The 25,017-nt window shown below is 47.1% G+C and overlaps 1 protein-coding gene across 1 annotated transcript; it reads right to left on the reverse strand.

Moving 5' to 3' along the window:
• Positions 1-527: 527 nt before the first annotated feature.
• LOC149360809 (endothelin-converting enzyme 2-like) lies at positions 528-10,700 on the reverse strand. Its single transcript, XM_089567932.1, has 3 exons — positions 10,375-10,700; positions 4,234-5,039; positions 528-2,618 (listed from the first exon to the last, which is right to left on the reverse strand). Exons 2-3 carry the CDS (start codon positions 5,002-5,004, stop codon positions 528-530), a joined length of 2,862 nt encoding a protein of 953 aa, XP_089424058.1. The 5' UTR covers positions 5,005-5,039; positions 10,375-10,700.
• Positions 10,701-25,017: the final 14,317 nt, after the last annotated feature.

Raw genomic sequence — 25,017 nt, forward strand, 5'->3', positions numbered from 1 at the left:
CACTAAACGATGTGAAACCCACATAAGTAGACTAGTTGCACTACAAGTTTTTCCCACAAAGTGTCATAGTCTGAAAAGAGCGACTCCTAAAAGCACGGACCATATCGCGTTGCGTGTCTACATTCCTTATAAATACACAAGTGGCCACTTCCGTAGCCGCCTCGTCTCCCTTACTTAAGCAGGATAATTCAAACCATTTTAGTTCGGATTTGGTAGGGAGTATTGCAAAACCTTATATCTGTAACGACTCGATACCTGAGTTCAAAGCTATGGTAAAAATGTTCAAACATACGACAGACAATACCACATGGGATGAATGAAAAACTGAACGAAAAAAAAAAATGTGGAAAAAATAACAGCCTTCAGAAGGTCTCACTGCTTGCTTTCGGATTACACAACAGGTCATTCGTTGGACTAAAAACAATGCGTGAATAAACTCTACTCAGTGGTCGTTGGTATAAATAAAAACTCAAGCTCACAGTGACGTTGTCAAAGTCCAAAAATTGTCACATCACAAACCTCTCGTATCACTCAAAAAACGCGCATTTATAAGATGGGCTCATCCTAGATCCTTCTGGGCAGTGGAAGGCCTTTGCGAAAGCATCAGAATTGCGCGCAATTTTGTTGCAGTCAGCCGCGAAGGGGTTCTTGACGTCCTGCCGGGTACACGTCATGTAGCAGATGGTCATAAAAAATACCTTCTCTTCGGTGAGCTCGGTGCTTATCTGTTGTGTGTTCCCGGCTTCACTGGCTGCGTCGAGGAAGGCAGAGTAGGCTATCTGCAGCGCCGGTATTTCGGGAAACACACTTTTGCCGCCGTCCAGCTTGCTTGAGTTGAGGCACCTGTTTTTGGTCTTGAATGCGGCCTGCGCGCTCTCGCTGAGGAACGAGTGTACCAGCCGTCCGTCAGGATGCCATTGGAGTCCCTCCTGGTCGAGCGCCTTGACTAGTTCTAAGGCGATAGAGAAGCCGAACCCGCCGTAGAACATGGCTGGGGTGCCTTTGCCGTAAAATAGTGGACGGGCAACTGCACCGATTGCGACACCTACGGTGTTTTCTACGTAGTCGTACTCGAAATAAGGCAGGCCATAGTTCTCCGGCATCTCAAGCACTGTTTCGAACTCCTGCGTTCTGCTGATATTTCGAATGCTCTGGCGAGATTTGATGAAGTATTTGCCAAACGACTCTTGTTTATCCGGAAACGCACGAAAAAAATCCTCCAGGTTTGTCTCGTTGAGGAATTCGGCGGGAGGCCACAGCCGCAAACTGGCAGCTCGGAGTTTCTCAGTGACCAAGGCTCTGCTCTCCGAGTCCATCCAGCCCGAATCGTTGACCAAGCGCACAGCCGTCGACACAAGGCGGTCGAAGCCGGCGTCCACCACTTCCTTGTCGGTCTGCGTTAGCCGCGACGCGAAGCGCAGGGATAGGAGGAGCACCCTGTAGGGCACCTCGATGTGGAATCCGCAGAAGGCGGGTCGCAAGGTACTGGCTGTCCTGCGGTCGCCGTAACGCGCCACCAGAAGGCCGCTGTCTGACACAGGTGCATAGTGCTGGGCAAATTGCCACCCCAGAAAGTCCAAGATCTGAGTGTTGGTGTACTTCATGAACAGGTTACCCACTGTCTGCAGGAAAAGTACATTGGTCGTAACAACAACGTCATCCTCAGTCAGTTCGGGATTCAAGGCGGTAGTGTTCTTGAGCAACTGCAACCATCGGTGGGAGCTTATGTTGTCCGTGAACACTTCGAGCTCGCTTATCGGGAACACAGCCGAGTCTTTCGGTGATGCGTGTAAAGCCTCTGTGATAGCCTCAAAAATGTCGCCCTCCATGTCGGCCGTCTGAAGCGCCCGTTCTTTGCTGGATGTTTTCATGTCGCCGGAGAGGGCCACGTAGAAGTCCATCCAGTACTTGTAGTAAGCGTCCTTTCCGTCTCTTATCACGGCACGGTGCTGTTGATGGTAGCGTGTGATCAAAGGAGCCGGCGTCAAAATAATGCTCCGCCTGCCTTTGTGTCCGCCTTTCCGCACCAAGGACGCTCGTACCTCGAACAAGAAGGCGGCCTGCCAATTGTAGGCCAGATCGACGAGAACACCAAGCGCGTCAATATCTTGTTGCGCTGGATTAGGCCAAGGTAGGCTGCGATTATTGAGAAATTGCCGGAAATCCGCCAAATTTGATCCGTACGTTGAGGAGTTGCTCATGCAAGACTCCAGCATAGACAGTGCCTTGTTGGCCACGGGGAACGCCTTGGAGCCTTCCCGAAGAGTTGTGCTCATGTCCAGGAGCCATGAGTAGACCATGTCTTCCATGGCGGACGCATCAAAATCTCTAATTTCTTTATTTCGTTTATGCGGTGACCAGTTGAAGCAGACATGGGCGCTGAAGTCGTGGCAGGGGTCGAATTTTTTGTTTCGAGTTTCATTGAGGAGGATTGCGTGTGAGAGACAGTCATCTGATACGCAGAAGCCTTCCTGTATTTTCGGGGTCTTTACGGGCATTAGGAAGAACAGGGCGACGAGAACAAACAGCATGGTCGCTATAAGGACGAGGCTCAAGACAGCCTCGTTTTTCAGGAGCAAGGCTACGCCGCTGCCGATGGTCTCCCGAGGACTTTTCACCTGGAGGGGAAGAGGAGCTTAGTATTACTCGGCCCATAATTGCTGGTTTATTGCATGAAAAGATGAAAGTTCTAGTTTATGGCGGTTTAACGTCCCAAACCAACTCCGGCTATGAAGGACGCCGTTGTGAATGGCTCCGGATATTTCGACCACCTTGGGTTCTTTAACCTGCACTCACATCGCAGAGTACATGGGCATCCATAATTTGGCCTCCGTCGAAATTCGATTGCGGCTGGGATGGAACCCACGTCTTTGGAGTCAGCCGCCGAGCGCCATAACCACTTAACCAATTCGGCGGATGAAGTGATCAAAGTGTCTTTATTCGTCCCTCTCTGCAGTCGAATGTCCTGCTAATTAAATCTTGTACTCGGTGAAACGTGAGGACGGGACAATGCTTGTGCACGTACAAAGCTAATTTAGGTGGCATAGGCCTAAGGTATGAGCGGTATTTTTACTTTCACTGTGTTTTATTGAAAGCTGTTACTTCTACGTGTAACATTTCGAGGTATGAGCGGTAATGTTACTTTCGCTGTGTTTTGTTCGAAGCTATTACTTTTACGTGTAACATTTGTGGTAGAAAACACACAGACTTTTTGTTGTCAAAAGGCGCGTATGAGATATCGTAATGAAACGTTGCACTGGTGATAATCAACTTAAATGCGAGAGTGTAGGTTGTCGTCTCACAAAACTTTCCGACTGTCTGGTCGAGATAAGTCACATGACCTGGCGACGAGATCACAATCTAACCACCGTGGAAAATGGTAATCTGCCGGCGGTATTGTAAGTAAACTGCTCACCACTGCGAAACTCGATGCAATTGCCACTCACCCATCGTGGCGCTGAGCATGATCATTACGGGAGCTAGAGATGAGCGACCTGGGTGTCACAAGCCACAACCGGTGGCTGTGTTTGAAAGAGGCACATGCCGTACGTGGTAGTGACGCATCGCTTAATCGCAGAGCCAGAACACCTGTATTCGTACGAGGACTGCCGTGAGGCATGAATGTGATTTAGAGCGTCCTGACCTCATCAACACCGCGTGACCAGCAAGTGAGGAATCATAAAGCGCCGCCAAAGTTGAAAATGTGAGCACCCCGAAAACATGAAGTTGGTCCACCCCCTTAAATGTATTAGTGTGAATTAGTGGGTAGAATACGGTAGTGGAATGAATCGGATTAGGGAAATTTTACATGACAATACAGTGTACGGTACTCGAACATTCTAGAAGGTGATGACTCATGTAACCTATACAAGGACACTACGGTACCAACAGAGTTTTGACGGAAAAATCAAAACTCATTGCAGACACCAAAGCAGGCAACCTAAAGAATGTGGCTTAAAAGGTCCCCACTTTTTTTTCTGTTTACATTTCGTTTTGTTCACGGTCCGAAGCGAAAAATTTTACTGCGATTTGTCCCCGGCTGGAAACGATGTTCCTATTCCGCATTGTATAAATTAAAGCACCCTACTCAGAGAAGAAACAAAGTGTGCGACGATATAATCTATTTCTCGACCGCTGTGCCAGAACGCTGCCTATACAAAAGCAGACGAAACTCAATTCCTGTGGTGTCCTAATTAGAGACGCCTGCATGAAATGTTCAAATTGTCAACTTACCATGTCGGCCAAATCTAAGTTTTTCAGGCCAAGCCAATTGGGGCTTAGCATGATGCTCCTCCTTGGAACCACCTTGGAACCCTTGCTCCGAGATGCTGGTTCCTCAGCAGGTGCAATACGCGGGACTAAGCCTGCGGGTGCCGGGTCGCCTGGCGGGGCGGCTGCGTTCTGCGGGTAAGCCAGGTTAGTCTCGGCAGCGCCTTTTTCGGTCGACATCGTAGCAGGAAGTCCAGGAGGCTGGGTGGCGGTCAGCGCGACGATCACGTCCCCCTGCTTTGTCGTCTCACCCGAGGGAGCCTCTTGCACGCCGGTGGCCACTCGAACGGTTTTCTGACGCGAGTGCTGCAGAGGTGAACCTCTGTCCCGAGCTTGCTGCGATGGTTGAGTCTCTGGGGTGGGCTTAAGACACACTGTTTTACGGCCTCGAGAGTCGCTTGGCTTTGCGGGCTTCGAAGCGGGATCATCTGAGGATGGCCCCGCTGTTTCCACTTTGATGGCTGCGCCCTTAAGGCGGCTGGCAGAGATGCCGGCTGATGAACGTCGGCGGCGGTTTTCGGCAGTACTCACTGACGACCTGCGAGGTATTTTAATGGACGATTCAGTTTTGGCTGCCTCCTCGGTACCTTGCGAAGGGTGAGATTCGCTCTTTTGCTCCACGGCGACTGGTGCGCTTGACTTGCGTCTTCTCCGAGTGGACAGCTTGGATATCTCTCCATCCACCATTGAAATGCGTCGGTCCTTGTACGGATCACCTTCTGGTTCTGAAGACATGCCTTCTCGACGGCGGAGTTTCTTCCAACTCAAACCTACAAATAACACAAGTGTACAGAACTGTATCAGCCAGCCACATATTGTTTGTGTATAGAAAGATATCTATTGCACAGCCTTCGAAAAAAGGAGTTAGGCTGTCCTCTCCAAAATAAGCTATCAGCTCCCCTCGTGGCTTACCCGGACAGCCGTGCATAATACAATGCATACTACTGCATAATACTGCACTGCTTGCCACTTCATGGCAGCGCATAACTAACGCGAAACACAAATCGCCAGAATAATCTACCCGCCACGGTGGCTCAGTGGTAAGGCGCTCGTCTACCGAGTCGGAGTACCCGGGTTCGAACCCGACCGCGGCGGCCGCGTTTCGATGAAGGCGGAACGCAAAAGGCGTCCAGGTGCTGGGCGATGTCAGTGCACGTTTAAGATCCCCAGGTCGTCGAAATTATTCCGGAGACCTCCACTACGGCACCTCTTTCTCTCTTTCTTCTTTCACTCCCACCTTCCTCCCTTCCCTTACGGCGCGGTTCAGGTGTCCGCCGAGATATGTGAGACAGACACCTGCGCCATTTCCTTTCCTCAAAAACCAATTTACCAGAATAAGCTGGAACTTCAGCCGATGCCGATGTCTTCTTTTTTCAGGTGTTCTGTGTTGGGCGTGTTGTGTTTCTAGCCCCCCCCCCCCCCCCCCCCCCCCCCCCTAACTCTCTTTGTGTGTTCCCGTCACACCTGTCTCCACTTAGGCCATGCCCAGATGCAGTGCGTCGTTCTGCGAACGTGGTCTTCAGGCACGCGCTCCCGTGCAACCTCATGACAGGTGGAAACGAACACGAGGGAGGTATTCAACTCCTGGATTCCGGGTACCACCACTTCTGCCTAACTGCCACGACGTGTCTTCCGGAGTTCCCCTTAAACGTCACCCAAGGCACCCAAGTATTGACCATGCGACTTTGTGTGTGCATCTGTCAGGGTAACAATGTCTCAATGCCAGCTGCCACCTGCGGAGGCGAGCGTCTGCCAAGCGCCTGCCATTCAACCGGTCCTAGCTCTTTTGTCAACCGCGGGGTGACGCCGCGGCAGGTGGTCGCCTTTGGGGCACTTCCTTGGAACAAGATATGAAATCCACCTGGCCGGAAACGACTAGCCCGTCAACATGCTCTTCTGGACATTTCCGAGTATCCAAGGGCCTCAGCGGATGAAGCGAGTTGACGACGCTGTAGTTGTTCGCCCTTGACGTTTCCTTGGAACAAAGATATTTATTTATTTATTTATTGTACCCTCAGGGCCCGAAGGCATTACAGAGGGGAGTGGGAATACATAAAATTTTCAGTCTAAACAGCAACAACAAGAGAAAACAAAAATAAACCAGGAATACATGACAAATTGAAAACACAGGAAGGCAATAAGATAGAATGCAGTAGGGATATATTAAAACAGTGTGTAGACAGTGAAAGGCAATTTTTATACAGTAATAAACGACACATACTCAGAAAGAAACATTAAGGACTTGACGAAATGCATTGTTATCAGAAATACCTGCGATGTCGTGGGGAAGGTGATTCCAGCTGGCACAAGTTCGAGGTATGAATGAGTCATGAAAACATTTGGTGTGACAAGATGGGATTCCAACTTTATGACGGTGATCAACGCGTGCTGATATGTAACATGGTCTTGACAGTAACTTAGGGTTGAGAAAGCTGTTGTGGTAAATTTTATGAAAAAGACACAATGAGGCTATTGATCTGCGGTGGGAAAGAAGTGGTAGGGACAAACTTGATTTCATGGCGGTTACACTGCTTGTTCGGTGATAATTAGAAAGAATGAAACGGCATGCGCGGTTCTGCACAGCTTCCAAATCTGAAACAAGTGAATCGATGCCAGGGCTCCAGACAGATGCAGCATATTCCAACTTGGACCGTACCAATGTTTTATAAAGTAATAATTTTATTGAACTAGATGAACGTGAGAAATTTCTGTGAAGGTACCCAAGCATGCGATCAGCGTTATTTATTATGTATTCAACGTGAGTTTTCCAAGACAGGTTACAAGAAACGTAAACACCCAGATATTTATAACATGACACGGTTTCGAGAGACACGTTGTTAATGTGATAAGAGGAAGGGGCATTAGAGAGACGAGAAATGCGTACATGTTTACACTTATTAATGTTTAGTTGCATGTTCCAAATAAAACACCAGTCAAGAATCTTGTTAATATCGGATTGAAGACAACAGACATCATTATCATCTTTAACTTCGCGGTAAATAACACAATCATCGGCAAAAAGATTAATTGAAGAAGAAATGTTAGCCGGTAAGTCATTTATATAGATGAGAAAAAGGAGGGGCCCAAGAACTGACCCCTGAGGCACTCCGGAACGGACAGGCAAAGAATGCGAGTTTATATTGTTCGCTGTTACGAATTGTGAACGGTTAGAAAGAAAGCATTGTTGCCATGCAAGGACATTAGGGTCTATGTTAAGATTGCTTAATTTAAGAAAGAGAAGCTCATGCGAAACAGTGTCAAACGCTTTCGAGAAGTCCAAAAATATGCAGTCTGACTGAGACCCGTGGTCAAGGATGCAATGAAGGTCATGTGTGAAACATTAGCTGAGTTTCGCATGAAAAAGACTTACGAAAACCATGCTGGGCAATGCTGAAAAAGGAGTTAGATTCTAAAAAAGAGACGAGATGAGAATATATGACGTGTTCCATGATCTTGCACGGAATACTAGTGAGCGATATAGGTCTAAAGTTATCAGGAGAATGTTTATTTCCGGACTTATGCAGTGGAATCACCTTCCCAATTTTCCCAATCATTGGGAATACAACCTGTTACAAGAGACTGTTCAAACAATTTAGTAAGAATTATGGAATAATAGAACTTTGTATTAATTAAAAACTTCGAATTAATGTTGTCAACACCGCAGGAAGAGGAAACCTTAAGATTTTCTATGATGCACTGGATGCCTGACGCGTCGAATTCAACTGGATCCATAGGAAGAGCATCAAAAACAGGGCACACGCGATGAACAAGAGAAACATTGCTAGAAAATGCCGCAGCAAATGTATTGTTTAGAACTGAAGAACATTCGTATGGAGGAAAAGCACCGCCATCAGAAGAAGTAAGTAGAATTGTGGAAGCGTCTTTCTTGTTAACTACATTCCGAAATTGTTTAGGATTATTGACCAGCATAGCAGGCAGGGTGTGGTTAAAAAATGTGTCCTTTGCGTTTTTTAGCGCACCTTTGTACTCTGCAGCTGCGGAAAAGTAGGCCTCCCATCGTTGTTTAGAATTCAACAACTTCGCAGAGCGGAACAAGCGCTTCTTTTTATTGCAGAGTCTTTTTAAAACATTATTAAACCAGGGTGATTCCCGATCGCACTTCAGAGATCTTAATGGTACAAAAGTGTTAATGAGATGTTCAACGATATCCTTGAACAAATCCCAGTTAGTGTAAAGAGAACGATGTGAAAAGCCTGGTAAGTAATCGTCCAAAAAACGAGCTAGTTCGCAGTTAATAGCGTTAAAGTCAGCCCGTTTATAATCTCTAATTTGTTTAGTCTGACTAACTCGGATAGATACAGGAATTTGTACATCAAAATGGAGCAAAGAATGATCACTGAGACCAGGTAGGTAAAAAATCGAAGGGATAAGATCAGGCACGTTAGTTAGAACAAGATCTAAAACATTCGATGAGGATAAAGTAGTTCGAGTAGGTTTAGAGACTAACTGCGAAAGATTGAAATCCATACAAGTTGACAAAAACTTTTTACACTCCGTAGAAAAAGAGCTGAGATAAGGTGATGTATTAGTCAACACGATACTAGGGTAGTTAAAGTCGCCAGCTAAGACAATAGGTGTACTCGGAAATCGTACAGTGATCATGTTAAGGGAATCATGCAGTTCATCAACGAATGTTGGGCTCGAGGACGGGGGACGGTAACATATACCCAAAATCATTCTCTTAAAACGTACACTAAGTTCCACCCAAACCAGTTCCAGGCTAGTTGGAATATTAATAGGCGTTGCTACAAAGTTATCCGCGACAGCTATTAAAACACCTCCTCCAGATCTCTCACTTCTGTCAGATCTAAACACGTTATAGCGTTTTTTACAGTCAAATAGTTCAATGTCCGCTATCTTGGAAGAAAGCCATGTTTCGGTTAGCAAGACGACATCAGCCTCACACGAATCAATGATAGGATTAAGTTCATCCCGCTTGGGTAGTAAGCTTCGTATGTTGGAAAAAAGAAAAGAAAGCGAGTTGCCAGTATCGGACACCGGCCCACTGCCCCTCGCGCAGCCCTACGGCGCGTAGGTCGAGCCAGAGGTACCGTGATTTGACTGCTGATTGTGGACTGGCGAAGGAGACAATCGATCAGTCTGCTCAGCATGTGACGAAGCAGCGCTACCGTGACTCGAGTTACTATCAAGAAAAGTTGCTGATGCCCGAAGATTAGCCTCCATGAAAACGCAGTCGCGAGCAGGGTTATAACTGTAGCATTTGTTCTTAATGTACAGTTTGTTGTACCTAAGCTTGTAAAACGAGTCCTGACCCTTAGCGAACTGAAGCAGCTTTTTCCTGGCCTGACGCTTTTCTAACGAGTAATCTTCACTTACGGTGATACCTTCATCTTTAAGTTTGGCTGACTGGGATAGAATTTGTTGCTTTGTTTTAAAGGAGCAGAACTTCACGATGACCGGGCGACATTTATCATCCGTAAATGTACCAATCCTATGAGTACGTTCAAACGCATCCTTCGTAAGCGCCGGACTGAAGCAGTTAGAGATAACGCTCAAAAGCTTGTCTTCCGTTCCTTCCCATGTTTCCGTTGGACTGTCACGTAAGCAAAAAAACAATAAATTGTCTCTTCGCTGCCTGTCTTCAAGCTGTGACTGACTAAGCCGCAATTTGGCATTCTCGCTAATCAGGTTATCAGCGAGTTCGCGCAGGGTCAGCAGCTCTTGTTGAGCCTCGTCAGAAGCAGACGCTTGAAGTTCAACTGCCGACAGCCTCGCATCGATATCGGAGATATTCTTTTTCATAGATTCCTGATTTTCTTTTATTTCAGATATGGAAGCAATTAATCGTGACTGTTCGGTTTCCATTCTAGCAGTGCATGAGTTAACGCTCTGTAATAAAGTTAACACGTCATTAAGCTTTTCCTGTACAGAGTCATCCGTTTCACTGTTCTTAGAACGCGTACCAGGGCCAGGGTTAAGTTCGACATCACCCGACTGCAGAACCAGCTGAGCACACACATCAAATGACTGCACAAGCAAACCTAATAGCACTTGTGGGCGTGGGAACAGCACAAGACAAACATTGCTAGATTTCTTTGCAAACATAGGAACGTCATTACTAACCTGCATGAACAAACGCATGCTGTCAAGCAACCGTGCCACGATGCTGTTCACACGCCCACTGGAAGGCGCGGGCCGCTGGCGTTCGTTTATATCCACAGGAAATGGTGATGTCGTTGGCGATGAGCTGAACTTCTGCGAAGGAGCCACGGTCCAAGAGGGTTGCCAGGACGGGTCATATGAAGCCAGGTCAGCATAACAGCAGTACGGTGCAGGTGCAATCCAAGTGATGTCTGTTGGAGCGGTAGATGCCACGTAGATCTGAAGATATCCCGCTATCTGCATGAACAAACGCATGCTGTCAAGCAACCGTGCCACGATGCTGTTCACACGCCGACTGGAAGGCGCGGGCCGCTGGCGTTCGTTTATATCCACAGGAAATGGTGATGTCGTTGGCGATGAGCTGAACTTCTGCGAAGGAGCCACGGTCCAAGAGGGTTGCCAGGACAGGTCATATGAAGCCAGGTCAGCATAACAGCAGTACGGTGCAGGTGCAATCCAAGTGATGTCTGTTGGAGCGGTAGATGCCACGAAGATCTGAAGATATCCCGCTATCTGCATGAACAAACGCATGCTGTCAAGCAAGCGTGCCACGATGCTGTTCACACGCCCACTCAAATGGAATCCACCTGGCCGGAAACGACTAGCCCGTCAACACGGTCTTCTGGACATTTCCAATTATCCAGGGGCCTCAGCCGAGGAAGACGACGAAGCGGTGAACGACCTTGGAGCACCCGGACGAAGTCCCTACGATTGGTTGAAAAAGGCGAGATCTCGGGAGGGTCTGTTTAAAGCGCTCGAGCCGTTCATCGAGAAGCCATTCCCGGAGCGACTCCCTGAGCGATTCCCTCAACGTTTCCCTGAGACTTCTCAGTTTTTACTTTGTTTGTCATTTTTGTAAATAATCATGTAAAAATGTAAATACAGTTTTTCCTTCACTTCCCCTACTCCCCGTCTCCGGCCCACGTTCCTTCCTCCTTCGGGACTGCGGCGGTGCTCCTGGACCCGATGCCTGGTGGGACACGCTACTAGCTCGGCAAAACATATCAGGCGCTTGTCTTTCTTTACCATGTTAACCATGTCCTGCTGCTCAGAGCGGAGCTAGGTTGCCACAGCGTTGAGAATGGAGGATCTACGATGAAAGTTTTACTCTCGCAGTCTGGGCAACTACGCATGTGTTCGCAGTTCCTGGACGCATAGATGGTTTTCCTTGCGGCTGAGGGGCTAGGGAATTGCTGCGTAGCTAGAAATTAAAGATTTGTAGTTGTGGGCATGCGGCGTCATGGTACCCGAGGGCGTAGGTCAAGATGTTTTGGCAGTTCTTTTGTGCTACAAGAGAGATTTCTTTGGCGAAGCATGGTTTGCCCGAAAAATCCATGAGTAACTGCTAATATATTTACTGTGCAAGCACGAGCCGTTCTCGACAGAGAAGTTGATTATGCAGAGGTGCGCTGCGCACATTATAAAATCCTTCAGGAAAACCGAGTCATACATTTGACCATACTCAGCCTTTCTATGAATAAAATGGTACCTGTGTTTGTATGTCTTTCCAGCGTATACTGACAGGCTGTCACCTGTTTGGTCCCGCGCCGTGTGGAAGTAATGGCTATCAAACCTTTCAAATTGAAGAGTGTACTGCCAAGTTCACACTGAGTAGGCCTGTCGTGTGGTCGGGGCTTGGCCTTACCACAAAGGACTCATTACAGAAGGCACACGTTGGCAGGGAGAAGACCCACCTAATCACCATCACCGGGGATGGCGAATTTTCATACGCTATCAATTTACAGGACAGAGTGTAAGTGCAAGAGTCGTGAGGTTTGTACGCTTTCGGTTAGGACAGGTACTGAAAACAGACAGGTGCAAGGAAAAGCGCGCCCACTTTCGTATGCGCCTAACGCAAGAAAAAATAAAGAAAGCAGGCTTGTGAAGCGCGCGCATCAGTTAACGGTGAGGCTCACAGAACAACAGAAAAGGGTGATGAGCAACTATGAAAACACTTTCGTGCAAGGCTTGTGAGAGAGGGTAGAGCGTCATAAAGTTTCGTTGTGTCCCCGTCTTGCCGAGCATGGGCAAAAGCATCTGCGGCCAAACCATTGCGAAAGGCATGTTTAGCCGATTGGTTTGAGGAAATGACTCGCAAGGGAGAAGCGCGGGATTTAATCCCTGGTAACGTTGGGTGCTCATCGGCTAACCGACGTATGCAAGCTTTACCCTAGCCTCGGTCTTTAACCCTAGCGATGCGGCCAGGTGTACTGCTTAGAGAAACGGATCTTTTAACCGACGTCGCGTGGACAAAAACTAGAATGCCTTGACACCTTTAAACCAAGCTGCCCTTGCTTCAATCAAATCATCATCATCATCAACCACACCGCAGGAGAGAGAAATGCATAGCGAAGAGCTGTGGTCAAGGTTATCTTGCAAACACTGTTTGCTCAGTGTTAGGCTCCATCCTAGATTATTGGTCCTTCTGGAGCAGTACAGTGAGGTACAGTAGTGGTAACCGTTACCTGAAGTATGTGAGGGCGTTTCTTTTTGCACTAACGCGATGATAGTTAGCGAGAATCGAGAGACTTTCTTTGGTGTCCAGAAACCGCGCGTAGCCGAGGACGTGGCACGGCAACAGACGACGCGGGAGCGTGACGCACGCGAAAGAGACGCGCTCTGGCGTTCACAGTAACAGTGATCACTACTGTACCGCCTTTTGCGGTCCAGTGATTGAGCACTGTGAAAGCCAGCTGGGACTGGACACATGAATGCATCGCAGATATGTGCATATATTTAAGCAAGCACAATTAATCCTTTCAGGTGTAAGGGTCTCGGAAAAAGAAAATACTTTTCCACGGAACGACTCTGTGCGGGCCTCAATTAGGCAGTCACGTGTGGCACTCAAAACGCGAACTGTTATTTTAATGGGATAGCGTTTTGGCCATTGTTTCAGAAAAAATTTCCGGCTGTTCCGTAATGAAATTTCCTCATTGTCTATTCCCCGATGGCATCGCCACCGTCCCGTGCCACCGCTTGACTAATGAACGATCGTTGTGCATGAAATTTCCAGGGAAGTCACGTGACCTTGTGACGTCATCAAAAGCTGCTCACTATGGAAGGTGGAAACCTGTCCACCGGATTCTGAGCAAACTGCCAACGCTGCCAAATTCAATGCGATTTTGACCTGCCCACCGTGGCACTGCGCCCGAGCTTTAGGGGAGCTTGGGGATAGCAACCTGCATCTCACGAGTCCCACCGGTGGCTTTGTTGGAAACAGCCAACCGCCAGGAAAGTGGCTCATGTCTTAACTGCTGCACCGCATCACCAGTAGGGGTAAGAGGCCTCCCGCGATCTATGAATGCGATTGAGAGAATTTTGACGTCATGCGCGCCGCGTGACCACCAGTGGGACAATTATAAGTCACCATCCAAGTTGAAAATGTGAGGACCCCGAAATCTGAAGTTGGCCGTCCCCCAAAATTTCCTAAGGACATCCAAAATGTTGGAAGTATGCCCACCCCAGAAAATTCGTTTAGGTGGATTAGTACGTCAGGCAAGTATAATCTCTTATGATAATCCAATGGAAGGTATTCGAACTTTCTAGATGGTGATGACTCATGCATACCATATGATAGGAATGGAAGTGGTTCCGACAAGAGGTTTGGAGGAAATATCTCAAGTAGAACCTAAGACACTTATTACAGACACCACAGCAGAAAACCTAGATGATAACTAGGGCCCGGAACTTTAGGCATTTTCCTAAACATGCCTAGAAACGCCTAAATGGGGGATTTTTACACTTGCCTGCCTTTTTTGTAATTTTCTAGGAATACTACCTATTTAACCGCACTTGCTGCCTATAAATGCCTAAATCCAGCATTTAGGCCGTCGGTGCCGCTTTTCACTTTTTAGACATGTAAGTACGGTGAGAGGCGCGCGCCAATGCACGCACAAAAGGCGTGGGTTTCGCCAAACGTTTTTCTCCAAGTATAGCTAGCGCAACCAAAGAGGTTATGTAACCTCCATGAGTGTAACCCGATGCCCGAAGCGGCGCCGCCCAGCCAGGGACCATCACCTCAACGCACTCCGTTCAGCCGGGGACCGCAGTCTCAACGCGCGCAAGACTCGCACACTCGCTCGCTCGCTGCTCTCTGGTCGCTCGGGCGACTCTCGGCCGCGGCCCGCCTAGCCCTCCCCAGAGAATAGCCACTTCTTTGCCTGCCGCTTACTGAACACGCGACACTGACTTGAGCGGGCTCGCAACCTTTGCTTCGTCAGCGCTGTACATTTCATTTCGTATTGACATGCCGAAAGAAAAGGCATCTAGAGGCGTTCGTTGCAGGCAGTGGGTTTCGGAGTTTGGAGATGTTTTTTCAACTGATGGAACTGTGCTTTTCTGCAAAGCGTGCGAAACTTCAGTATCAAGTGAGAAGCGATGCCATGTAGCGCAACACGTCGCTACGTCGCAAACCTGAAGCGAACGAAAGAGGGGACATCGCAGCTCCTACTGGCAGAAGCTTTCAGCGGTAGTTCGACAGCGAAGGAATCATCATTTGCCAAAGAGTTGTGTCAAGCATTTCTGGGGTCAGATATCCCGTTGAGGAAACTAACCAGCAGTGATCTTCGGAGGTTTCTGGAAAAGTACACCAAGCAGCATGTTCCAGATGAATCAACGCTTCGTAAGAAGTACGTGAAATAGTGCTACGAGGATACTCTCGCAAAAATCAGAGATGAAATTGGGGACAACTACATTTGGGTGTCAGTCGACGAAACCACGGACGCTAGCGGGCGGTATGTGGCCAACTTCATCGTCGGAACATTGAGCCCAGAGAAAGCCGGACGGGCAATCCTGCTCAACGCAGACGTTCTTGAAAAGGTGAGCCATTCGACGATAGCGCGTTTTTTCACTTCATCTCTGGAGCTTCTATGGCCAGGAAATATTCAGTATGAGAAAGTACTTTTGTTCGTCACCAATGGGGCATCCTACATGTGCAAGGCAGGAAAGGGACTGACGCTTTTATACAACAAGATGGTTCACCTGACTTGCGTTGTTCATGCAATGCATCGTGTAGCCGAATGTGTCCGTCTCTCTTTTCCCCAAGTGGACGCGCTAGTATCTAGCACAAAACAAGTTTTTCTTAAATCTCCGTCAAGAATTGCTGTTTTCCGCGCCTCAGCACCTGACATTCCTCTGCCGCCAAAGCCTGTTTTGACTCGATGGGGAACATGGATAAACGCAGCAGTATATTACGCACGGTACTTTGAAGTCGTCAAATCTGTCTTTGGAGAAATCGAGGATGACGCTGCGTGCGTGATCAAAGCAAGTGCTATGTTCGAAGAGACGAGTTTGGAAACAGACCTGACATACATCAGTGCAAACTTCTCAACACTGACGGAAAGGATGACTAAGTTGGAAAAGGCCGGACTCTCAATAGATAAATCATTGAAGGCAGTCGTAAAAGTACAAGTAGCACTGCGGGGACTGGAAGGAAAGGGTGCTGCTGCTTCTACGAAGATGCAACAATTGGTAGAAAAAAATAGAGGCCTCGAAACAATTTCCCAAATCAGAGACATTCTACGTGGAGATGACACGGCCACATCACCTGAAGGCCTGAGCCCCTATGAGCTCTCATGTTTTAGGTTCGCGCCACTAACTTCATGTGATGTCGAAAGAAGCTTTTCAAAGAACAAAGCTATGCTTAGGGAAAACCGAAGGAGCTTCAAGTTCGAAAACCTGAGGATGTGCTTTATTGTGGCGTGCTTCAATTGAGGACGGCGTGCGCTCCGTGCTTGACTGACTAATATTCTACTAATAAATAAATAGTATTATTCAAAGCGCCTATTTTTGTTTTATACCGCCTATTTCCATATTTTTTAGAGCCTAGATGCCTGCCTATTTCGGGGTTCTTTAGTGCCTAAATTTCCGGGCCCTAATGATAACGCATTTTCTTTAGGAGTGAAGTCAAAAGGCCCCCAAGTTTCTCTTTTTCATGATCAAAATTTCGTACAAAGTTACGCAATGGCTGGAAATCGTAGCATCGAACGACCAGACAGACGTGTTGGGGAGAGATAACGGGCTCACATATTTTTCGTAAATCCTTGTGCTGGAAATTGCGAAGAAAAATGATTGAATAAGCAGTGACCGAATCTCACTGCAGTCGAAGGGCGAGCTACAAAGCTCCCTGTTATGAGAAATATTCATTGTGGTCGTTATCACGCGTGAAAAGACACACGAGTTGTGACAAGAAGAGTGCGGAATTCGTTTGAGATAAAGTAATTGTTGTTGGCTGTAGCATACACCGAGAAGAAGCGCATGCTATACACTGGAGTGTACAGAGTTCCTCAAAAGTTCAAAGGCCACATGGTCTCCTTTTCATCGGTTTATCATGGCACTTAAGATGCCGATAAGGCTCTCAAGGTTCTCAGAGGTTATAAGGATACTATTTCTACCCTCTACAGATATTTTGAGTTTCGAGGGTATCGTAACTGCCCGACTGTACTGCTCAAAAGCAGATTCTGTGGCCTGATAACTTTTAACCGACACTGTACGTAGTGTCTGAAGGGATACTCTACAGTACAGACTAGAGAATCTGGTTACTGTCGACGCCCACTTAGGGTGCACACTAGGAAAATTTAGGTACTTTGAGCCTATGTTGTTCAACACACTTGTTACCTGGCCTACTCACACTTTCGTTTCGCGGCCTCGTGTGATTTGCGGGAAGCTTCTGGTGCGCTTGAATGACGACAGGTGTTTCGTCTCAACCGTCGCGGACACAAGGGATGGCGCTGCAGAGAAAAGTGATCCCCATTAATTGAAATGTACTGCTTTTGCAGGAATAGGAGAAATCTTCTAATACTTTACTGATCCATCTGTGTTATATAAGGTTCTACTGCGTAAACTAAAACCTATTGTAACATAAATGTGCTGCCTTCTGCAAAATGTACGCCGATCGCGCACACAGAACGTTCGTTATGCGCTGGAACTGAAGAGAGAAAACACGAACAAGAAACCCGGGCTAAAATTAAACTCAAACTAACTCCGCATGTCTCCTCGCTTCCTCGAAGCGTAGGCGTTAGTTAAGTTCTGACTATTGCACTGCGTTATTTCTTCTACTACCTGTGGTTCATCATCACCAGCCTGACTAAACACAATGCAGCAAAATGGCCTTTGCCATATCTTTCCACTTAACCCAGTCCTGTGCCAGCTGTGGCCACCTTATATCCAGAAATTCCTTAGCCGGTAATCTAACTTTCTGCCATACCCTGATACTCTTGACTATTCTAACCAAGTTCATTACCCTTATCGACCATCCGCTATCATGCCTTCGCATTACGTGCCCTGCCCAAGTCTATTTCTTCCTTTTGATTTCAACTGGGATATCATTTACCCTCATTTGTTCCCTGACCCAGTCTGACCTGTTCCGGTATCTTAACGTTACAGCTATGATTTTCCTTTCGATAGCTCGCTGCGTTGTCCTTAATTCGAACGAACCTTTTTCATAAGCCCCCGTTTCTGCCCCATAAGTGAGTACCAGAAATATACAGCTGTTGTCGACTTTTCTCTTGAGAGATATTGGCAAACTGCCATTCATGATCTGAGAGATCCTGCCATATGCGCTCCATCCCATTTATATTCTTCTAGTTATTTCCCTCTCATGATTCGGATCTGCGGTCACTACCTGCCCTCAGTACACGTACTCCCTTATCAGTTCCAGCGCCTTGATGCCAACAATTAACTGCAGTTCCTTTCGGGACTGTTGAACATTACTTTGGTCTTCTGCATGTTAATGTTTAGCCCCACCGTTCTGCTCTGCCTGTCTAAGTCACTGATCATGCTTTGCAAATTACCCCCTGAGTGAATTAGTAAAGAAATCTCATCAATGAACCGCATATTAGTAGGGTGTTATCTATTAGCTCTTTTCTGCAGTTGTTCCCAACTCAGGCCATTGTTTATATAAGTGCTTTAAACAGGGGCGAATAGCCTTGCCTTCGCATTACATGCCCTGCCCAAGCCCACTCTATCCTCTTGATTTTGACTAGGATGTCATTAACAAACATTTGCACCCTCACCCGCTCTGGCTGCTTCCGGTCTCTCAACGTTACACCCATCATTGTTCTTTCCATAGGACGGTTCGTAGTGCTTAAACTAAACTAAAAGAAGCATAACAGGGGGCGGCAGAAAGTTAGGTGGGCGGATTAAGAAGTTTGCGGGAATACGGTGGCTGCAGCTGGCAAAGGACACGGTCCATTGGAAAGACATGGGCAAGGCCTCTGCTCTGCAATGGGCGTAGTCAGGTTGATTACGTGCCAAACACCCTTCCTTACTGGAATTTTACTGTTGCCTTTATGGTGCACTGTGGTAGCTGTTATACATATCTTCAAGTGTTCCAGCTTCATTGCACAATTACTGAGTGAAATTCTTTCTTGTAATCTATGAAGGCTCTCTTAGTGCTTGGTTATATTCTAGGCATTTCTTTATCTCCTGATTGATAACGTGAACATGGTCTGTTGTCGAGAAGACTTTACAAAAGCGTCAATGATCATTTGGCTGACCGAAGTCTTTGGTTGTCCTGACTATTAGTGATTACCCTATTAAACTGCTTGTAGGCAAATGATAATAAACTGACCTGTATGTAATTTTTCAAGACCTTGACGTCTCCTTTCATCTGTATTGAAATGACGCTAACGTTTACCCAAGCTTTCGGTACACATTGCGTATACAAGGTGGCTAGTTTTTCTAGCACAATCTCCCCTCAGTCCTTGAAGAGATTGCTGTTGCCAGATATTCACCAGAGACTTTCCACCTTTAAATTACTCCAAAGGCTTTCTTTACTACTTCTATCGTTACTGGTGAGATATCTCAATGTCGTGCGCTGCTGCCTCTCTCATTAACGTCCTTATTACACTGTTTTCTGTAAATATTTAGGTAGAACTCTTCGTCTTCTGTAACTATCTTACCGAGATTGCTAACGATATTGCGCTCTTTGTCTCTTAACGCAAACAATGATTTCTGCCAATGCCAGCTTCCTATTCCCCGCTTTTAGGGGACCTTCCTTCTTTAGAGCATGCTCGACTGAGTCCTGATTAGACTTCCTTATGTCGCTTATCTTGCACTTATAGATTAGCTTTGGTAGCTCTGCCCATTCTATTCTCTCTGAGTGTTGGATTCTTTCATGCTTAGGGGCTTCTTAACAAGTCTCCTGAGAGAGCTTGCCGGCATCCTGTCTCACCATCCGACATCCTTCTTCTACTGCGCACTCCGCAATGACGGCTGCGAGGTTATCGCTCACTGCTTCAACATTACGATCGTCGTCCTTAGAGCCAAATGTCTGTTCTGCAGCGAGTTCTCGAATTCCTATACTTTCCCTCTCACCGGTAACTCGTTGAGGGGCTACCGCCTCATTAGTTTATTCCGTCCCTCTTCAGGTCTAGGCTAATTCCACATCTTACCATCCTGCGGTCACAACAGCGCAGCTTTCGGAGGACCTCCGCATCCTGCACGGTGCCAGGGTGAGCGCACAGTATGAAGTATATTTGATGTTTAGCCTCACCATTACACGTCCACTTCCTGTTCTCCCGTTTGCAAAAGAATGTATTCACGATCTGTAAATTATTTCGCTCTGTGAAACTCACTAATAACTCCACACTGCTGTTTCTGGAGCTAATAACACAATGCCTGGTCTACAGCCTGCTTCTTGCACACCTTGGCATTGAAGTAGCACACCCTGATTTTACCTCCACGTCATCATAGAAGCTTTAAGCTTTCTTGTGACCATGGTTGAATGTAGACGCGTGGGCCAACACCAACTCCAGTTCGTGCCTCTTATTACGCTTAATTACGATACGATACCCCTCTTGTTAATACTTTTGAATTCCTTTATGTTGCCAGCTGTATCCTGATTGATCAGATATCCACCCCTTGTTCTCGCCTGTACGCTGATCCACCATAGCATAGCACGTGCCAACTCTTTAGCATTGTATGCGCCTCATGTGTTATCCAGCCGTCGCGGTGCCCGAGTAGTTAAGGTGCTCGGCTGCTGACCCGCAATACGCGGATTCGATTCTGGCCGCGGCGGTCGCATTTCAGTGGAGGCGAAGTGGTAGAGGCCTGTGTACTGTGCGATTTTTCTGCGCGTTAAAGATCCCAGGTGGTCGAAATTTTTGGACCCTCCACTACGGCATTCCTCATAGCCTGAGTTGATTTGGGAAGTCAAATGCCATAAACCAAAACAATCCTGTGCCCTTAACCTCACTAAGCCCTAAGACATCTAGTTGAATAGCCGCTAGTTTCTCGAATAGCAGTGCTAGACTAGCCTCATTGGATAAGGTTCTAGCGGTACACGTTGCCAGGGTCAGTTTCCATTGGCAGCCTGTCTGGAACAAGGGATTTTTGGTGCCCTCCGTTTCGTCATAGGTCTGACTGCCGCCTTGATCACTTGCTTCGCAGTAGCTCAGGAGTGAGGCCAAGGTTATTGGTGTATTGACATAGGAAGGTGCCGCCAATTACTACACCAGGGTGGCCAAATCCTGTTCTGGTGAGGGAGTGCGTTGTGGTTACGATCACCGAGATCAGGCCACACTCTAGACCTGGTTATGCATTTACATCAATACGGCATTTCTTTTTTTATCCGGAGGAGGATTGCGCGGCACCGCGATCCGAGCCCAGGACCTCTTGCACGTGAGGCGGTGCTTTATCTCTACGCCATGGCTGCACTTGCTTGCTGGTATGCTATTATTATTACCGTTTTGCATGGGTAAAATCTTTTACAATATCCGCATATTTAATGAGGAGAAAGATATGAGGCATTGTGCTCCCGCTAGTTCCAGGCGGTTATATGCACAACAGTTCCACGAAGTACCAAGCGCAGCATACTGCGAACATAAATTGATATCTGCCTTTGGAGCCTTCCCTTTTTTTATCGGGAGAGGAACTCGCGCACATGAAACGGCCCCTAGGAAATCTTTAGTATTGCTTTTTTGGTATCCATGGCTTGCGCACTGCACCTCCCATTTTTGCAATGCGTTCTCCACCACTCTGTACACTATACTTTAGAATTTAAATTTTAAAACTAGTCGAAAGGTTGCGCTGCGTGACTGCAGTCTGCGTCTTGTTGTAGGTGTTTTGCAAGCCTATAGCTGACACTAATAACCACTAGCCCGCACTTCTCCACTTGCAAAAAGAAGTATCGTCGCGTCTAAAGCAGCGTCAGAGAAAATATCAAAAGGTGTCTGCGCACAGCTGCTCTGTCTATATTCTGAGTGTGAGGTCTCGCCATGCAAAGGGCGTATAATTCCAGCACTTTTCAATGAGAGCTATGGCTGTGCCAAGAGCCTCGAATCAAACTTGTACGAGCGGCCAATAAGACACAGCAAAGGGACGTTGCCAAAACAGGCCGCATGAGAGCAAAGGGGACGCATCTGACACCTCCTGCTCCGAGAAACCAACGAAGAACGTAGTCTGTAGCAGGTTGACGAAACCGAGAGTTACCATTTACAAGGAGCCCTATCGGCGCAGGGAGAATACGTCCCTGACAAGCTACCTTGTAATTACTAGCCCAACTCAACATAACTGAACGCTAGCGGTAGGCTTACGGAGCATATAGCTTGCCCTACCGTCTAAACGTATGCTTTGGCTGGACGTTGCTCACGTTATAGCCGCTAACTTCGCATTTTCGACACCGAAGGCTTACCTTTCAGCGCAACGAATTCGATGCTTGTGGAGTGTGGACAGCTCACCAGGCCTCAGCGCTTCGCAGTTCTGGGAGATCGGACGCCGCACTCGTCCCAATATGTCGCCCGGAAGCAGGAGTGGTGTTCTGGCACTGATGATGATTTCTACGAGGAACAGTGTGCGCCCACGAAGCGGTACGCATGGTGCAGAATTCAGATTGACTTTTTACTCAAAAGTGACTGATGAAGAACGCAAATTGAGAGTTTAACGCTTATCTAATCAAGCGGAATGGTGTAAATATTTCCGATTCCCATTCGTCTGCTGTGCGAATGAGGCAATTAGGCGGTAGCGAGGCGAGTCGACCACGTGCGACCCTTGGGGGATGTGTAGACGAAGACGAAGAGAAAGAGATCTGGAGTTTTCTACTATTCTACTTCGCTTTTTTTTTCGCGCAATACGTACTTGGCATTCACCACCGTACCTTGGTTAATCCTCCTGGCTCAATTAGGGATTCCTTTTTCCATTGCGGTTCTCCTCTCTTTCGGGGCTAGCACCAGGGGATAGGTCCCAAGCCAGTGTGCGATGCTCTTCATGATTACATTATTGCGCCAAGGAGATCCCTTTCTTAGTTATATTTTTCTAAATTATTACCTTTCAACTCAAAATTTCGCCATCGCCTGTCTAACCTAATTACGTCAATGGATCCCTCCTGTTTTAATGTGAAACACACTTTGGCCAAGCCGCAGTGTGGCTTTGTGCCACTCCACCAGAGGTCAACAACAACAACCGTTGGCGCGGTAGATGAGAGGGACAATCCTTTGTGTCCGAACTGTCGTTTTTGCTGGCGTCACAGGGACCTGCGTTCAAACTTCACAGAAACTCGGCGTTCCTGCCGGCGACCCGTAGTGAAAGGTCGTGTTGGAATAGTCAAAGAAAAATTGAACACCATGTAATCGAGGAGTTATTGTTAAGTTAGATAGGGTTCGATCGGGATGAAATCAGTAAATAAAAAATCATTAGACACCACTTTCATAATTTGCAGGAAATAATGATGGAGCACGGTGGCAGGGAGCCTACTGTTATCCAGGAGAAAGCACTACGGCAGGGAGCTGATGTCCTTCGACCGGATTGTGATCAAAAGTTCAGTCATCACGTTTATGTTGCGGTCGCTCGATACTCCACACCGCTCAGAAGCCTTGTCCAATATTTGCGACAGCTGCTGCTAGCGCTGCTAAGCTTTTGGGCATACCGCATTTCAGTGTCAGAAGTCACGTGTTTTCGTATAATTAATCGTACAAATAGCGGACTGGAATTTTACACAGCCGTTAAGCTCTAAGTGATCTGCCGTACACGTGAAAGGCAGAGGCGGCTGTATGCCCCACTTAGCTTGCGTTCCAAAACAGTTTAAATTTTTAAACATGGAAGTTTATTTAAACAACGAAAACTTAGAGCCCTTTTTGTTCACCAAAACACGAATTTTGAATACTATACAGGCAGAGTGATTTTTTTTAGCAGTTTCGACTAAAACAGGGACTGGTGCTTTCTATTATTCAATGCCGCATTTCTCGAAACACAAGCAAAAATTGCCCAAAATTGACATTTCCACAGCACAGTTGCCCCATCTTACTCTGCGGGGTTTTAAGACTACGCACCCACAAGGCCGTTTGTATCGCGCAGCGGAGACGGGGCGGGTCCTTAATGAACAACACATTTTAGCTGGTGTTTGAAACACGTCATGCCACTCCCTGTTAAGTAGTTAATTGAGCGAGAAGGGGAAAGAGAAATGCACAGAAAACATTGAAATTGAGATGGATACGCGTTGGAGGTGAACACAGCGAGGTTTCCAAGTTACTGAAGAAGTACAGTGCCCTGCAGATGGGCAGACAAAGAGGTCCGTGCAAGGCGAATACATAGCTTGCGGGGTAACAGATTTCAAAGTTGGTCAGTTAGTCTAATGTCCCCCAAGTACGCGATTGAAAAGCTCAGTGCTCGATTTCATTAGATCAGCGAACCTTTACTAATTTATTTAGGCATCCTCATCTATCATTACATACCGTTTTATGCCCTGAGGCAATCAACATCGCACAAAAAAAAAGCTCAGTGCGTGGTGCTGCTACAAAGGGTAGGCTTAGGGGCCTAAAATATACCTCATCGATAGTGGCATTTGAGTCAGGGTATCCATTTTTTGTGCGTAGGGCACGTAATCGTATGCGTGATCTGAGCGTTCTAATAAAAATTGGACTTTACTGTTTTAAATGAATCATTGTTACCCCAATGGAGACTGGTTGGTTGGTTTTGGTTTTGTGGGGTTTAACGTCCCAAAGCGACTAAGGCTATGAGAGACGCCGTAGTGAAGGGCTCCGGAAATTTAGACCACCTGGGGTTCTTTAACGTGCACTGACATCGCACAGTACACGGGCCTCTAGAATTTCTCCTCCAAAGAAATTCTAGCCGCCGCGGCTGGGATCGAACCCGCGTCTTTTGGGTCAGCAGCCGAGCACCATAGCCACTGAGCCACCGCGGCGGCCCAATGGAGACAGTTCATTTGACCGAAGAGTTCTCGGAAGCTCCGTGTGAACGCTGCGTTAAGTTGCTGATGGCGTTTGAGAAATTTTTTGAGGGACAGTGATGAGGCTTGAGATTGCCGAGTTGATTCGCTTAATTATAAGCGTACATGCTTGCCATCAGCGATGAGTCAGATTTAAACCTTTCTGAATTTTCAGAGCAGGAGACCTCTGTTGCTCCTTGAGTTTCATTTTCATTTCTCAAAATTCCATGGTGTGCTGGGTTCGACTGGAATTGAATACAGTGGCCTTTACACTGGTCATGATGTAGTTATACAATAGTAGAGGATACTGGATGATGGTTGCTTTTATTAAGCAGCTTGAGAGTTTTTGTACAGCGGCTTTTTGTGTCTGTGAATATCACCCATTGTCCAGCTGTTCGGGCGATGAATATATAGGAAAGCTTTGATCGCCTAAAGCTCTGCAG

Source organism: Amblyomma mixtum, chromosome 2 (genome assembly GCF_055824585.1).
Source record: "Amblyomma mixtum isolate Tamu chromosome 2, ASM5582458v1, whole genome shotgun sequence".
Lineage (NCBI taxonomy): Eukaryota > Metazoa > Arthropoda > Arachnida > Ixodida > Ixodidae > Amblyomma > Amblyomma mixtum.

Excerpts from the sequence above, each read along its gene's own strand:
- LOC149360809 (XM_089567932.1), bottom strand. The coding sequence starts at position 5,004 with ATGTCTTCAGAACCAGAAGGTGATCCGTACAAGGACCGACGCATTTCA. Across the intron at positions 2,619-4,233 it reads ACTTAGATTTGGCCGACATG|GTGAAAAGTCCTCGGGAGAC; the intron begins GTAAGTTGACAA and ends CTTCCCCTCCAG.